An 18,000-nucleotide genomic window follows, 5' to 3' on the forward strand; every position below is an offset into this window, starting at 1 on the left:
GTCATGTCTTTAGGTAACAGTAGCAGTATTTTTTACAATGATCTGTGGATCTGTCACTTGGCAATGACATAAAAGGAGAAAAACTTAAGTGTACCAATTGATGATAAGATATCTAGGACCTGCCAATATGAGGTCACCATTAAAATGTCAATGTGAGTTTTGAGTATAGCAGCTGGTATAGTTCTACTTGAAACAGAAAGGTACTGATGCTGTTGTGCGAGGTCAGATCTCCTGATCTGGTGTTCAATGGCCAAGGGTGGCGGATTCACAGTGGAACAGGGAAATGTGACTAAGAGAATGGAGAGCTTGTCCTACCAGAAGAATGAAGAAGACCCAGCTTGTACAGCCTAAAAAATTGAAGACTGAGGTAACTCTGTAGTGCTGTAAACACTACGAGAAGGCAAAAGCATTTTAACCTGAAGAACAAGGCTGGTACAAGAAGATACCCATTGGTAAAATATATTTATAACCACATTAATCTTAGATTTCAGGGGACTATCTCATTTCACCCGAATACTGAACGTCTGTTAGGAGAAATGTTTTTCAAAAAGCCTTCTGATTTAAAGATGGAAAGGGATTGGTTGTGGCAGAGCTGTTTTGGGGAGACTTGAACAGCACATGCCCAAAATATTCAGACTCCAGCACCATTTTTTAGTCCCTTTTTAATCAACACAGAGAAATGAAAACATAAAACAGTACGAATAAAGAAACAAACAGCCAGTCTCCTGGTTATACGTTCTATCAGTCCCCTGCTGGTACCTTGGCTTAGAATTATTTGTGTTCATTCTCAGTGTCTCATATCTTACCAGTTCAAGTCAATTTCTACCACATATTTTTGCACTGCAGTTAGGTACATTGAGCTCAAACTGAAAAAAAATATTCACAATTCCCTGATAGCCATGAGATTCCCTTTAATATGGACTCCAGAGGTAAATCCTGCACCCTGATGATAGGGACGCATTATCGTATTATTCACCTTTTAAAATGACTTTGCCTTTCATCCAGACCTCAGTGGTCAATCTAAATTGTGTTGCTCCAATAAAATGTAGTTAGCTGATGAGGTCAGAGACATGATTTTTTTCTTCCCTAGGCACAGCCTGCAGCCTTAGTTTGTAGTGGGTTAGTTGGCACCAATAGAGTGATCTCTCCATTGGAAAAACAGATTGACATGATGGGCATGAACAGTTTAGCAGGCTGGAGGCAGGGAAGCCAGAGTTTACAAGCAAATTGGTTTAAGTACAGATTGTTTCATTTTTGAGAACAGCAGCAGGGTACTCCAAAGTCGCATGCTGCTGCAGCTGTTTAGCCATTAGTTGAAGAAGAAGAAAAAACCAAAACAAAACACAAGACAAAGGCATAACCTTTGAATAGTAACAAAATATTTCAAAATAGGATAAAAACCTTTAAAGGGCATATTTGTTGAGTGATAGGGGACAAGAGGTGAGATTGGCATGAACAAGACAAATAGGGATGAGTATACAAAGTAGACACAGAGAATTCACCCTCTATACTAATCCATAAAACACCAATTCAACACCCTGGACTGGAAATCCACTTAGTATACATGAGGATAACACAGAATGAGCAGTGTAAATGCAAAAAGTAGAGTAAAAAGTAGAGTTAAATCAGGATGGTCTGCTGCGAGTTTACAGACAGAGATTACACCCTATGCAGCCCTGTAGGGCTCTGTCCCTGCCACATAGAGTCATTTATAGAATCATAGAATTATTTTTGTTGGAAGAGACCCTAAAGATCATTGAGTCCAACTTTAAGTCAACACATCAAGGCACTGCAGTAATGTCAACCCAGCTGTATTTTGGAGCAACCTCAGCCTTTCATCAGGGAAGGTGCAAGCTTCTCCACTCACAGTCCCTGCTATTAGGAACTCAGAAGTCATTTAAAGATTAGCTGAGATGTTATTTCTATCAAGCACTCTTTAAGCTTGGCCATTCGTGGCAAATTGGCTGCGAAAAGTGTCAGAGCGCCTTTCATTCTGCAAGACAGTTTACAGGTGAGGGACCTCCTGAACTAGAGGTGATATCCTTATATTTAGTAATCTCTTTCAGAATTTTCTCTCCTTATTTACCCAGCCACTTTTAAAACCCATATAAAAGGTATCATCCACAATATCCCATGGCAAGGGATACAGCGTGCATGCAGAGTAGCCTCCTGATATATGTTTTGAACTTGTAATCAACTAAATTTATTAGATAACCCCTCCTTCTCTTATTGAAAGAGCCAGTTCATGATAATTTCCTGTTTATATTTTCTACAGCGAAAAAATAACAGAAGGCTATTCTCTGGCTTTGAGGACATGTCCAACCATGAATCGCAAATATCCCATTGCTGCACAGCTGGAAAAACGGGGTAGAAGAAATTAGGAAATCTCAAAGACCCTGTATTTTCTGCCTTTTTTTCCTCCTCCCCATTTCCCAGACTTATTTTGAGGCTGATTTGTCTTATAATGCCAATGTAACTTGCAGGTGTTTCATGTCAGTGTTATTTCTGACCACACTGGCTGAAGCTCCTATTATATAGGGAACAAAGCATATGCACAAGAAATCTGTATTTTTTAGCTCAAGATGGTAATAACAGGAGCTTAAGTTTCACTGATTTGTTGACAATGTCATAGCCTGCCTATGAATAGCATTGTAGCACAGTCATAGAAGTATAGCTAAGTCCATTTTGATGAAGCTACAAGGGAATTTGGCCTCTTGTTTAACAGCTTTCACTTAATTTACTATGTTCCAGAGTAAGGATCAATAAACAAACAAACAAAAAGCTTTTGAGTTTATTCAGCAGAGAAAGAATTATGGCATGAAGGATAATGTCTCCCTATTTTATAATACCTCTGGCAATAACATATTGAAATTGTTATGAAGCCATGATCATATCAGAGACATTGAGCAAAGAAACAACCACAACAAAACTCAATTTTACATATATTCCTTCACATGAGAGACAAATCAATCCCTTCTCATAAATAATATACAAAATCCCTTGAATAGCTCAAAATTCAATACACTTATTAGAATGTCACTAGAGCCCTGGGAGCCATGTGCATAAAAATATAGGTGGAAAGAATGATCCAAGATCCATCATTTCAAAAATTCCTAGATAAGAAGTGGTCATTAAAGATCCCATTGGATTTTATTGGACGGAAGGGATTTAACATACTACAGGGACCCCACTCTTTGCTCTCATGCTGGTCAGCTGTGTTTGTTGAAAGGATACTAAGTTTTATGCAAGGCAGGTAAGATTGAATGAGGATGTGGGCAAGACTGGGGATTAGACATACAAATTATGAGGCTGTTTGGGCAAAGAAGACAGTAAATCTTTTGTAGTCATTTATAAAATCATTTTTCACTGTTTTGGATAACCTTTGTGTTCTAGCAAGATAATATATAATGATATTTTGCTAAACATAAAGATCTCCTTTTTGTCTATCTTTCAGGCATGCCACAATATGGAAGTGCTATGGAACAAATTCTGAGTGTCAAAATTAAGTTGGTTTATACAAATGAAGCCTACTGAAATATCAGATCTTTTACTGGTCATATCTGGAGGAATTTACATACAAAATGGGTTAAATGAAGATCACACAAGGTGCTGTTCCAAGGCAGGGCTGTTTCGTATTTTTTAACTTCACCAGTCTTATCTATGCAGAATTAGTAGCTATCATGCATGCAAGAGATAGACCTGTGCTAATTTCTGTCACAAAGGACTGACTGTCATCTCAAACTGGTATAAATCCTCATCTTTTGGAGGAAGAACTCCACTAAGGTTGATGGAGACACACAGTTATTACATGAGGATAGCAGGCCAGCTTCAAGGTGCTCAGCCCCAAATTGTAGGTCGCCAACACATCTCTAATCCTAAACCTTAACCCAGAGCATGGAAAAACAATAGGTGTCTCTTAGCTCAAATATCATTCTCACTTTGACATTAGAGATCTCTAAACTGAGCCTTAGAGCTGCTGAGCTTTGTCTTTTAAAGAACTAGTGCACTGGAGTTTTCCTTCTAAATTCTTGCCCATTCCTGATCTGATCCTGCTTTGAGCATGGGCATTCCACAAAGGAGTTCTGCTCTTGTTTGGGATGTTTCTGACTTTGCTAGTGCAAATCTCCAAGGAACATCCCTTGTAGTAACTCATCTGTACCCTGATACTGAGCAGTCTAAAAAAAATACACGTGCACAGCAGGATACATCTCTATATTGTCAAAACCCATCACGTGCATATTTTGCCTCTAAACTTCTACTGTTTGTTGACATTCCAGTTATCCTGAGTCCAGAGACACCTGAATTCTTTTGGTTCTCCTTCCTTCCTCACATCCCATCCCTAGTGACTAAATCCATACTAGGCCACCTTATCCTCCAACCAAAGCTACCTCTGGAGTGACTATTCTGCCTTTCCTCACCTAAACCTTCTCCAACACTATGTCCCCTCTTGCACAGGCAGAGTGAAGATGTCTGCCAGCCCTACACCAAAAGTGCAGGCGGTGGGGCTGAGAGAGCCACCAAGTTGATGGATAATTTTATGAATTGTACTGTGTGTGTTTTTAAATAAACACAGGGAAAACTGCATCTTATGCTGAGCATATAACTACCATAATAGTTTGTCTCATAACAAGATTGTTAGCTAGAAGGGAGAGTGGAATTGGTTTTTATATGTGTAAATAACCATGCCTGGACAGAAGAGTGCATTTGGCATAATTCAAAACATGGTTGTTTCTCAATGAAAACTCTCCCTCAAGGCTGTGGGAATACCCCAATTGGTGCAGTTTGGGGAGCTGGAACAACCCTGCATGTTGTGCACAGAAGTTAGAGTAATGAGGGAATTACTTGAGTATTTTAGGCATGGATATGCTTGTCTTGACAATGACGAGCACGTCAGGAGCTCAGATTGTGCATCCTGGAGACACTAAAGCAAATGAGATGATTCCTGCTAAGTAGCTACCTTGGGGAGAATTGTCTTGTTGAATCCGTATTTAAGAATAATAAAAATAGGACTGAGTAGAGCTAATGCATCAGGAGCACTGAATGCGGATGCTTCATCATAATAAAAACACTGATATGAATAAGAGAAGGAACAAACCATACCAGCGTAACTGGACAGCCTATCTTGTGGTTTGTTCCTACGCTTTGGATTAGAGTTCCTATCTTCACAGCCCATTTAACCAAGTCCAAGTGCTTTCTTTCACTGCCTGCCATCCTAATCTATGTAAACCAGCTCAGTCAGGCATTTTTCATTGAATTAATACATATTAATGGGCAGTAATACATTTGTACTATTGCATACATTTTCTTGAAGTACAATTTTCCTTCTAAAGCTTTTTATTCACATTGCCGCACGGTAACTGCATCCACAATAATATCTTTAGTGATTATTCATTATAGGAATAATACAGCTGTGCCAAACATGTATTTTATATGGATTTTTTTTCAAGAGAATATTAAATTATATTTGTAAACTAATCATATTATTGTAATTAAATGAAGAAAATATTTTTCTGCTCAGCTATTGGGAAAAGCAGTGGGCAGGTAGAAATCAGGCATCTTTCAGATATGAAGAGGAATGTGTTTTAAGAAGACATATGAAACAGTAGATGCAGGGTTTGAACTAAGCTCGACTGCATGATTTGCATGTACAGATTATAAAGCATAAGAAATGTAGTAAATACACATAAAGAGGTGCCAAATGTTGTTATAAATTGGGTAAAACTGAAGCTTAGATAAGATGACTGGAAAGTTGTCAAATAGATGCATAACTCATTCACATTGGGGCTTCCACGTACTTGCAGACCTGGCAGATATCTCAGCGGAGTCTGTGTTAAAACTTAGATAGAACTAGGTATGAATGAGGGATAGCTGCTGCTAATAGTCAAACGGTTGCTCAGTGTAATGCAGTGCATGTGAAATAAGTAGACGTTGGACATTCTCATGTTTCCTTTGAAATATGAATACTACGTAAGGGAGTAGGTAAAAGTGGTGGTGGAGGTGAGTTTGGCTTCAATTCACACTGAGTGATCTTTTCTCTGGGCTCACCATTCGCGTCGTGCCCTGTAAGATGCCCTCGCTCCATCATGGGGTACCCTTGGGAATGCAAACAGACTGTTCGGCTTCAGTCAATTGCCGCCACGGTAGGAAAAAAACAAGAGATACAAGACACCATGTGGAACAAGATTGATGGGATAATAATGTGTGTCCATCTTTCTCACTGGAAAACTTCAGCATCAATTATTGTGTCAGCTGTAATTGTGTTGTCTGTTGAGAAGAGGCAGACAATGCCATTGTTCTAAAAAGGCAGGAGGCTCTGTCCTTTCCTATCATGATTTGATATCTTTCTGAAGGGAATAAAGGCATCTCTGGAAAACTTAGCCACAACAGAACAGCCAAACCATAATTAGCTGCAGCAAAATAATTAACAACATGAACACCTTCAGGCAATTCCAATTACTCCTATGGAGGCAGTCTGACCTCACTCAGTGTCTGCTATACATAACTTTCTAGAGTCTTATTGATACTATAGCGCCAAGACCTACAGGATCTGACAAAGTTTGTTTCCATCACTTACCAAGGAAACAGCAGTTCTGCAGTTGCTTAGGAGATTAATTAACTTGTCAAATAATTAAATAGACAGCCTGTAATGGAGGTTCCCATTGCATAACCAATTTATCACTTCAGAACCTTCCCAGATTTTATTTCTTTATGTGAATACTTCCATACCAAGAGAAAAATATTAACATGTGGCTGAGTTGAGGGGAGCTTTGTGTACATTTAACTCCTCTCTCCAGGATTTTTTCTGATTTTGCCCTGGATTTGTGAGGAACGTGGTAGTGATGCAATAAATCCCACATTTTTTCACTGGAACAACAAACTGCAAGTAATAAGTAAACTTTTAGGGTTGTATGACTATTATCGTTTTGGTGGTAGCAGATTAGCTTTGGCTGAATGACGAGATCAGATTTTAAAAATGAGCTGCTGCTGCAGCGAGTGTTAAAATTATTTGATCATCTGTTGTTCTATTGACCAGGTCGCGATTTCGGCAGCCCCAGGATTGGCTGCCTACTCTGCCGTGCAGCTGCCTCGCTTTCCTGTGCAATACTGGTCAAGTCTTGCAAGACTGTGAGAGGTCCTGCATAGGAGACCCACCTTCAGAAGAGCTCAGGTTCCACTGTAACACTTAAAGGCAGATTTTCCAGTTTGTTTCCGCATCCAAAAGGCTGGAGTTTTCTGGGAAGCTAGTACTGACTGAGGTTATCGGGCTCTTTGGAAAGCCGTTGGTTCTTCATCGTGTTGTACTTCATCTGTGAAACAGGGATAAATAGGATTGCCCAGCAGCCTAAGGGAGGTGGGTCTTGTGGGAGATGGTGAAGTGTTCAGTGATGAGCTAAGTACTGAGTGAATTAACACTTTTTATGTACACTACCTTGTATTTATTTCCCTTGAAAGCATTTGCAATACTTAACGGGCTTCTTGGGAATTTGTAGCACTGAATCTACACTGGCGTAGTAGTTATCTGAGACAATGGCACTAAACAGAAATACCAAGTACTATTTACCTTGCCCCTAAATGTAGAATTTCACATGAAAGTGTGGCACACAGGACCATGGAGGCTGGCTCTGCTGGTGAGATAAGCTCATTTTCATTGATTTTGTTAAAGGAATATGTATTACTTCTATGAATATGCTGATATTTTCTTGGAGCACATGTGAAAAATCCTGTCTATTTGCCTGCCAAAGACCTTCCCAGGAAAACAGTTGTGCTAACCTGTTTAAAGAAAGCATCCACCAGGATATTATAATCCTGGGCGAACAGAAAGATACATCAAGATATAAATCTGAGACCGCATTTTGAGTCTGCATATCTTCTGGGCGGACCTTGGTCTGGGGCAGTTTATTCCAGCTTATAGTTAACATGAATAATTATTTTGTTTCGGGCTAGAAAATCTCCACTATTAATAAAATGTAGTTGGTGTAGTCAGCCTCCTGTGGGGTACTTAATGATCCATTAAAGTGTTTAAAGGGAAGCTGCCAACCTGATTTTGGCCCAACCTGTGACTTTAGTCTTGATGTATCTATATTGTACACAAGCACATTTACACTTTTTGGCTGCAAAGCTGAAACTTCATAAAGTGTACGGTTGTCTGCACAAAATTAATTTGCCTCTTTTATGCACCTGGAATTGTATATCATATTTCGTGACACGATTGCAACTGTAACTTCCAAGTCACCACTGTCCTGTGATCCTTCTTCCAAAGCACTGGGCGACAAGGCGACTTCATTGTAGAACTGATGGAAAAATGGAAAGGGCAATGAAAATGACTGTAGAAGAAGCCCCCACCTTCAGTGCCTCAACAGATGACTATATGCTTACTTAAAAGTATTGCTACCACTTCACTTGCCTGGCCACAGTGCATGGATACATGCACCTTTTTACATCCAGACTTGCCCAGGAACGTGGCAAATACAATTCACGATTGCATCACTCCAGCATGTGAGCAGTGACACATGCATGAAGAGCATGGCCTGGACCTTGCAGACGGCTGAGATCGTTCTGCCTAAGATGTGGCAAATCGCATGGCAACACAGAATAACTGAAGAGCACCCATTTGTCTTGTCTTTGGCCTTGCTTCACCTGGCTTTGAATGTTCATCGCCAAGCAGATCAGGATGGGGACTGACAATGCAGATTGCTATCTCGCTATGGCTTCCCCCCTGCCCTACATCACTTTAGACTAGTGTGTCTCACTTGAAATTGTTTGCTGTCATAGTCATCTCTTTAAGGACTCAGGGAAGAACACTTTAATTAGCCCTGATGAAGTGGCAGGAGCCAAGTAAAGCCTGGTGGCTCTTGCTCTCCTTATGTTTGTGTTTCCTGCTGTGTATACTTGCTGGAGAATTTAAATCTGGCTAATTGCTCTTTTTAGTGTCTAGACACCTTGAGCAACTGCTCCTTCCCTTTCCCTTTCCCTTTCCTTCTCTTCCCTTCTTTCCTTTCATTCTAGTGGTTATAATTTACATGTGCATGCTCCCTCCATTCATCCTGCACAATCTCCAGATAGAGACATCACACAGCACTTTGCACTCAAAAAAAAAGAACAAAATCAAGCTTCGAGGAATTTGGAAATTGCACCATAATGATCAGTCATGACGTCCCAGCTTCTCCAGTTACTGAGAGATCCTTGCACCAGTTTTGCATCACTTGTGTAGAGCATGAAAGGTTTTGTGAATGCTATTAGAAAGCAAAATCCTCATTCTAATTCGTCCTTCAAGAGAAGAAGCACAAAGAAGCCAGTTGCCCAGCATATGACTTCAGTAGATATTAGTCTAACACAGAACAGACGATCATGTGGGAAGAAATCATCCCATTGTTAACAGATCCTTCAGGAATATTAGCAGACTGCTATATGTTATGTTAGACCCTTGAAGCTCAGCTGCTTTTTCCTCTGGACATGTTCCATATTCACCCTTCTCTTTCTCTCCTTAGAGATAAAGCCATAATTTAGATCCTCTTCATCTGCCACTCCATTTCAGCAATTTTCCCCAACTGACATTTCAGTGAAACTCCCTCTCTTTCCTCAGTTTAGTCCATAGGAAATGTAACATTAATAGACTAATATCTAATATCCAGCTCTATACCAAGGGGAGGGAAGATGGTTTATTTCCATGGGACCAAAAATAACCTGAAATCACTGCAATTCAATTCCTTGCCTGCTTTGTGTCCACTTGGGAAAATTTGGCCCATGGCAATTAGGAAGAGACCTTGACAATCTAATTTTTGTGTATAAGCTGATTAGAATCTGTGGAGATGTTTCTGTAGGTGAAACGCCGCTTTCCTCCTGTCGAGGCTGCTGTCTCAAAATTCATGAAGCCCAAGCAATATTTAATCACCCTGAAACTCTAGCAGGTTGTCACACATCATGAAGCCACAGTTTGCAACAAAATGATTATTCAGACCTTCCCCATCCAGAGAGGACAGTACATAGCCATATCCAGGCACAAGTTCAGGTCAGAGCTGAGAAGCTGTGTAATGTGACTTCCATGAATTCTGCTGTGAAATGACTGTATTTGAAGCTAGAAAGTTAAGGCAGTTACAACTTTTGACACCAAACCAGAAATAGGTACATATGTTGATGTGACAATCTTTGAATGCTGTGATGAATGAACACTATTTTTTTGTTGAAAAGCGTTCCTTGTTTTCAAGCAACTCCACTAGTTGAAAAAGGACAATTGTATACACGCTGTCCTCAAAACTTTCAGCAAAACATTTCAGAATGACAACGCACAGCCATGAAAACATGTCTTTAAACCTCCAAATACAATATACAAGGCAGGAAGACTTCCAGGGAGGTGCTGCTTCTTGACTGATTTCCAAAGCAAAGGCTCTGAAAATAGCAGATGCTTTCTTATTGCTCCTTGCAGACCTCCCTTCTCACCCTTAGTAGGACTGTCTTTTGCTCATGAAATGCCAGATCAGAAACAAATGCTGGTACTTATTTATAAATACCGCTCCATTAAACACTTGGTGTAATGACTGCGGAAGACAATGGGCCCTGGGTGACTCTCTGCCTCTCACAACAGTTCATGGGCCTCACTGCAATTATTTCCAAAGATAATTGTCAAGATAACACCATTTAAAATATCTAATGTTTTATTCAATATTTCAGTGAGTTTCAATTACTTCCAATTATAATTCAACAGCTTTCTATTTAAAACAATTATTGTCCTTTATAACCGGTTTCGAGTCAAATAAATTGTTTGCCTTTATCCATCATTGGCTTCTTCTATAGGTATTCATTCCGGGTCTCCCTTTGGTTTTCCAGTTCCCCATTAACTTGTGTAGCCTTTCATTAACCCCTTATGTGCCCTTCGACTCTACAGCACAATGAAGCCCCTGACAAAAAGCTGTCAGTGCAGCCCCTGAGACAATCACAATCAATTAAACTCATTAAAAAGCAATATGATTCAATTACAGGCAACAAGATACAATCCTGGTAGTGCTGGGGTACTTGGAGTGAAGCAGAGGCCACTGGGGTGAGGATAAGCTCCATTTCTAGGAAACGTGGGTGTCACCATGAGCAGCAACTTCTTACATGAATATGAGCCCAAGGAAAGCAAAGGGAATATTTGTACAGTTCATCTTAAAATGGGTAAGACCATTCTTTGGTTCATTGACTTTTTGAGGAAATAGTGCTTGAAAGAGCCTCCCTAAGATGTGCTTGCAGTGATGTTATTTTCTTATTTCTTTGTAACACAAAATATAATCATGCCCTGATAACAGGAACTGGTTATGCTGGTTATACTCTTTATTTGCAAATTGTTGTCTCCTTGCAGCTCTTTGAAGGTGAGAGTTCCCAGTTCAACAGCTTTACATATCTGCAAGAACTAGTCGGGAAAGTTTATTTTGTGTAGATGTATAACAGTGGGACTTTGTCCTTCATTTCACTCAATTTCTTTTTTTTTTTTTTTTTTTTTTTTAATGAAAACTTGCAACTTGCCACACTTAAAATGAAGTTGTTTGTTCTGTTGGCTGGTTTTTTTTTTTTTTTTAAGTCATTGTATTTCCCAAAAGGAGAAAAAAAAAATCTTTCAATTAAAACCCCCTTCTTTTTTTTTTTTCCTAGTGGGATATTGCTCAAAATGAAAGCATGTGTTCTTCTGTTTGGATTTTTGCCACAATGTTTTCATTTAAGTAGGATTCTTTTTCCACAAAAAGAAAGAAAAAAAAGAAAAGGAAATACATATTAGACTAAAAGCATCTATAAAGCTTTAAAAATTTCATTTGGGATTTTTCTTTGGAAATTGAAAATTAGAGGAAATCAAAATAGGTCAGGAAAAGATTTTTCCATTTAGCCAAAACAGTACTTTTGAATTAATTTATTCTCAATCAAGACATTTCACTCAGCTCTAATCGCTGGTCTGAAGTCACCCTGCAGCATTCAGAAAGAGTTGATTTAGATGATCCCATGGGTTCCCATGAATTGGAAACATAATCAGTCAATCATCTTCCTGCTCTCACAGTTTGCTGTTGTTGAGTAATTCTCAAGATCATACTATCCTCTTGCTGAAACACTTTGTCTGGCTTATATTTTTACCTAGAAATGATGACTGCGGTATCTACAGCCCAAATCCAGCAAAGCACTTCACACGTATTCTGTAGCTAACATAGTTTCCTTGATGTTAATGAGGTATTCATGTACTTAAAGTTAAGCCCAAGCTTAAGTGATTTGTTGGACGCAGTCCTAAGCCCTGGAAAGGGGAGATGCTGAGATCTGGTTTGTGGAAGTGTCCACAGCTTTTAACGAAGTGTGGCTTGGCGGCGGTCAAAAGTTGTATTGATTCAAGTAAATCAGTTTAGAAATTGATGAAGATCCACTTAAGCATTTTCCATTCAAGGCTCCTTTTTAAGTCACCTTAGAGCTAATTCAATGAGAGCTGCTCTCTAGGAATGGGGCTTGCTCTGACTGACCAAGCTCAGTTCGTGAATGATTTGCTGAACTCCTGTAGGCACCTGCTTATGCTAAGAAGTGTGAGATTGTCCCTGGACACCCATAAGAAATCACCTTGCTGAAGAGGAGGTTGAACAAGCAAAGTCAACTTTCTAAGATTTTATACAAATTATATACTTCATAACTTCATAGCCTTTTTTTTTTTTTTTTTTGGTATCGAAGTGATCAAACTATTGTGATCAAAGCTCCATTTCAGGTGATATAACCTGAAAATCACTGTAACATTCTCTGCTCTACTCTTACTTACATTAAAAAACCCCAAACAAACAGATCCCCGAAAAACCCCAATGAAACAAAACATCATTATGTGTAGTTGGAGGGCAAGGAATGTTCTTCCCCGCGTCTTGCACTTCGTAACCTTACGGAACCCTCTGTATAGTAGCAGGTGACATAGTCAGGTTATATAAATACAGCTGTAGAGTACAGTGATATACCGGTCCTTAGGGGTTGTCAGAAACTCCCATGCCTTCCCTACAGAGAAGGGAAAAAGTATATGTTTTCCTGCAGACCTTATGCAAAAAATGTATTTGAAATGTCCAAAATGTTTTAGAGATAGGTTTTCCTGACTGGCAAAGGGAGACTCATTACTGACAGTGCCATCAGGAAAAAAATGTCTGCTGAAAAGCATTGGCCAGTACCTGTGTCTTGGTCTGGGAAGCAGATAATGCAGCAGGATTGTGTAATCTGATGTGGGTCCTCCCTTGGGCCAAGCATATCACAGACTTGGATGATATGAGTAAATTATATGTAATCCAGGCCCAATTCTCATCTGTTGCACCTAACATATGCTTCAGCCACTTGGATTTGGGTGGGTTTTGGTACAGGTGTAAGAGGTTGCCACATGCTTTCAGTTGATTCTGACAAAACTGAATCTGTGAATGACTTATTCTGAGGTCTGTCAGGCACAACAAAGTGGCACAGTACGTTTTACTGCTTGCATATTAATCTCTTCTTTCTACAGAGATAAGTGATGAAATATCAGCGTATTAAGTCTCTAATTCATTGATTGCAGAATTTAAGTCTTTCCATTTTATCTCTATATCCGATCAAAGCCATCCAGACACAAGGGACAGCGATAAGAAATCCATAAGTACCAGTGTGTGGTCAAATAACAGCTATTCAAGATAACACACAAACATTAAAACAAGGGCAGACTGAAGTCAATATGCCCAAACATATTTCAATCGCTTCTTAACAAGTGGATACTTTTGAGAGATTTCCTAACTCAATCATCTTCTGCTTTGTCCATTCATTCTTCTACAAATCCTCTTCTCCTGGATCAGGATGGAGTGGGGAAAGGTGCTGGAGCACACCAGCGCCTTGCTGATCATAGAATCATAGAATAGTTTGGGTTTGAAGGGACCTTCAAAGCTCATCTAGTTCAACCCCCTGCAATGAGCTCATCTAGTCCAACCAGATCAGGTTGCTCAGAGCCCTGTCCAGCCTGGCCTTGAATATTGCCAGGGATGGGGCATCCACCACCTCCTTGGACAACCTATTCCAGTATTTTCCCACCTTCATTGTAAAAAATTTCTTCCTCATGTCTAGCCTGAATCTCCCCTCAGGAGTTGGGTATTGTAGCCCATCGATCAGATGGGTCCCAGTGTACACCCACGCCTCAGGCTCAGCCCAACAGAGAGGCTGTGCTGGCCCTTTCCCCTCTCCTCCGCCATCGCTGCTACACTGCTGGGGTGTTAGAAGCTGCATTTTGGCTGCTTCATTACGGTTCATTTTGACTCCCCCACAACTCTGCCACCGCATCCCTGTGCAAAGCCCATCCCTGGGGCAATCCGTGCAGCTCCATCACTGAGCCTCATCCCTCTCCTGCAGCCCACTTCCCAGCTTTGGTAGCCAAGACAATTTGGGCTGCTGCCTATCCGACCTGCCCACGTACCAGTTCTCTCCTCAACCCTGCTCCATGCCAATCGGTTCCTTCCCGAAATCCACATGCCTGACAGCCCCCACCGGGAGCATCCCGATACACAGCCCTTTACAGATTGTGTTAGCAATGGGGACAGATAGTCAGGGTCTGTTCACCTGAGGCAGGGCTGCTGCTGAGCTGGAGTGATTAAAGTATTAACTGCTGGAATAGCTGTCCATCCACTCATCTCCATCAGAAGCAATTAATATGGATTACATATATTTTGCAAGAAGAATTTATTTCCTTTCAAACCTTGGAGAAACTCCAGAGAGGATTAGGTGGAAGACTGAATGAGCTAATTTGCATAAATTAGGTAAAATGTGAATAGTAATTTGCATTCAGAAAGGCTCTCTTTGACTCTTTATGATATATTGATGCCATCTGGAGAACCTAGCTACGAACCAGACATTTGTTGGATCGATTTTCCCCAGGCTGTTCCCACAAACTTTGCAGGTATGTTCAGAAATATTCCCCTTTCCTCCTATTGCTTGGAGCAGGGTTAAAGACCTTTTTATATGGTTGGCCTTTTTTATTCAACAGAGGACAATTCAGACAGCTTAAGGAGAAATAGATGGTACATTGGAAATACTCTAATTGCTGTTCTTCACCTGAGGCACATGCTCTCACTGAGTGCTATGTTGAATGCCCATGTTAACACGGCAGCAGGGTGCCAGGGTAAGGAAATGGTCAGGCTGGAGTTTCACGTAATTTTTCTTTTCTCAGCTTTCATAATTTCCTTTGGGAACCATATTTTATGAGCTTCTTTTTATCTCCTTTTGAGTTACACAGCTTTTTCTTGCATTATACTATTTTCAGGCCCACTCCTTCCTTTACCAGGCATGGAGACGGCTTATGTTCTACTGGATTTCTCACTCAGTCACAGGGAGCTTGCTGCTCCCTGCCAAACTCATTACATGCCAAAGCCCATCATGTCATGGTGACAGTCCCCAGTGCCTCCAGAATAATGTATTAGCTGATTTCCACCTTCTTTCTCTGGTGGAGCTTAGTGGATCACCTCGTTTTTACAAAGGCAGGAACTGAGGTAATTTGCCACCAGCATCCTTAAGTCTCCAGGGTTCATAAATACTCAATAACAGACTTTTTGCTGCTTCTTGGAGCTGCTGCTGCAGCCATCACTAAATACCTATATGGGTGGTTAAACAAATGGTCTGCAGGCTTTCCTCCCAGAGCTGCTGCTGAGGCTTGCAGCAATGACTTCAGCGTCAGGTGAGCCTCAGCACCACTGCTTTATATGGACAAAATCATCTGGCTGCAGCTAGACCAGGCAAAGGTAACACAGACGGGGCTTTTCTGTAATAATAACAGTGAATGGTGTAAAGACCTCACATGCCCCAAGGTTTTAGGGCGAAGAGACAAAGAGTCAGAAAAGTTCAAGATGCCAGAAGTGAGCAAAAAACCTCTTTAGATGTAACCTTTTTAAAGCAGGATGGTAACGGAAGCTGGCATCACAATTTGAATGTGATTTTTAGTATTCTTATATAATCAGAATTGCTACCAACCCCTGAAAAACAATTATTTCCACAGCTCTTCTCAAGACAAACACTGTCTGAGCTAAGAGACAAGCACGAACTGGGGCATGAGTCACTTCTCATGCAATTGCCAAGTTCATGGATTGAACTCTGTGACAAGTCAAGTCTGTATCAGCTGCCCATGCTAGAGAGGCTGGATTTGAAATATCTGAGACGAACTGGCAAAACTGGGGTAAAGGTAATAACATAAGATCCATTCCAGATAAACACCTTCAGAGAGTATTTTATTTGTTAAAAGGAGTTTGATGATTATTTAGTAATTGTAAAAAACCAAATTTGTATATCCTGGAATAAAATTCTGAGAGCTCTGGAAAGCTCTCTGGGAGCTGCAGAATAAGAAGTCATTTCTGCAAGACCTGAAGGCTGAGATGGTATCAAAAATATCTAAGAAGCTTCAGACTCTAAATACCTGATTGTGCCTTACTCCTTTAGGCCATTCTTTTTCCTTTTAAGAACAGCAGCAATAACTTTTTATGCAACTTTGTACGTGTTATATAAACTTCTAATAGTAAATGGCAAGCTGACAATTTTCAGATTTTTTTTTCTCTTGGTGAATATCAGTAGGTCAATATAAACTCTTGTAGAGGAGCTCAGTTTAAATGAATTTCCCCATTTGAAGAAACTATCATTTTTTTAAATGGCAGAAACATCCTATTTCCTATTTTTCAACAGTTAAGTTAATTATGTTTTTATTACAGAAAGCTCACCACCATCTAAATGAAATATTTTCAAGGTATCAGAATGAATTGTGCATTGATCTGATCTGTACATTTTTTCAGATTATTGGTTCACAAACACTGATGAATCCAGAACAGGGAAAACCATTTCAAAACCTTGCAAATTCCCACAGACAGAAAAAGCATTTCCTTTACTGATCTAATAACAGATAGCAATAATAATGAATGTCATAATTACAGTGATTGTGAGGATAGTTTCAGGTAATTTAAATCCAGCCTCTCCCAGAAAACAGGAGGTGGGAAGGAGTGAGGTGGGTGGATGATGGCTTAGAAGGATGGTTATTGATCAATTTGTTCATGGTGGATTAACTCAGGAAGGGAGAGTTAGATTTATTTTGGATTTATCCGTGAAGAGATATTGAATATTTGCTTAATTTTATTGCATATTTATGGCATAACTTGATGACTACACACAATTTATACCAAAAAAAACCCAAACAAAACAAAACCACAAACAAATACTGAAGCAATTAAATACTCATTACGTTAGTTTTCCTGGCTCAGGAGGTGGACTAGATACTTCCTTGGGGTCTCTTCCAGCCCTGTCTTCTACGCTTCCCTACCCCATAGGCTGAGCCTTACAAAACTGGCCTTTACTGGGCTGGGCTCAGAGTCAAATGGGCAGGAACAGGAATCTCCACGAAGATCCATTTTGAGTCCATGGAGCATTTGGGTAGGTGGTTCAGCCAGGCAAAAGGGGAGGCTCTCCTAGACTCTCCTTAGACTCTAGGACAAGTTATGTGCAAGTGTTTCTCAAACTTTTTCAGTTTACTGGCCTCTAAAACCTATTCCATGTGTAATCCTTATCCAGTAATTCTAAGCCTACCACTAATAGCTTTACAGTTCTGCAAGATTTATACCTGCCCACTGCAGATCCTTCAGAAATAACCCACAGACCCCCAGGCATCCTTGGTTCGGTGGGTTGAAAACTGCTGTTTTGCACCAAAGGACTCCCAGAGAAGGGTGCTGTAGCATCCTGAATCTGCCAAAACTAATGGGATCGGCACAAATTTCAGCTAGAGACAGCGTAGTGGCGACGTATTCATGGCTTTAAAGCCACTCACTTGGGTACTGGTAGCATCGTAGCTTTGCTTGATCTAATTTACTTTATTCTCAAGCAGATCGGGAGCTCTGTGCTGCTGCTCGGTACCGTGGCAATGCCAGAGTTCCACAGTTTAAATGTTTTTCTTGCAGTCCTGGGGGCCTTTTTGATGTGTTTTAGCACAGGAGGCTTCAGAACTCCCTGCCAAGAAAAATCATTGACTTCGTTGTCTGGGATAAC

At 40.3% G+C, this 18,000-nt stretch overlaps 1 protein-coding gene across 7 annotated transcripts in view; it reads right to left on the reverse strand.

Annotated features, from left to right (window-relative positions):
- Nucleotides 1-18,000, reverse strand: part of AGBL1 (AGBL carboxypeptidase 1) — a 443,743-nt gene that overhangs the window by 34,199 nt on the left and 391,544 nt on the right. Inside the window, exon 23 of one of the 7 annotated variants that reach the window (XM_065641706.1) lies at nt 8,192-8,291. The exons of the other annotated variants lie outside the window; for them this stretch is intronic. Within the exon in view, the coding sequence (XP_065497778.1) occupies nt 8,192-8,291 (100 nt within the window). Of the gene's footprint in view, nt 1-8,191; nt 8,292-18,000 lie in introns of those variants that run through there. 7 annotated transcript variants of the gene reach the window in all.

Source organism: Caloenas nicobarica, chromosome 10, assembly GCF_036013445.1.
Source record: "Caloenas nicobarica isolate bCalNic1 chromosome 10, bCalNic1.hap1, whole genome shotgun sequence".
Classification (NCBI taxonomy): domain Eukaryota; kingdom Metazoa; phylum Chordata; class Aves; order Columbiformes; family Columbidae; genus Caloenas; species Caloenas nicobarica.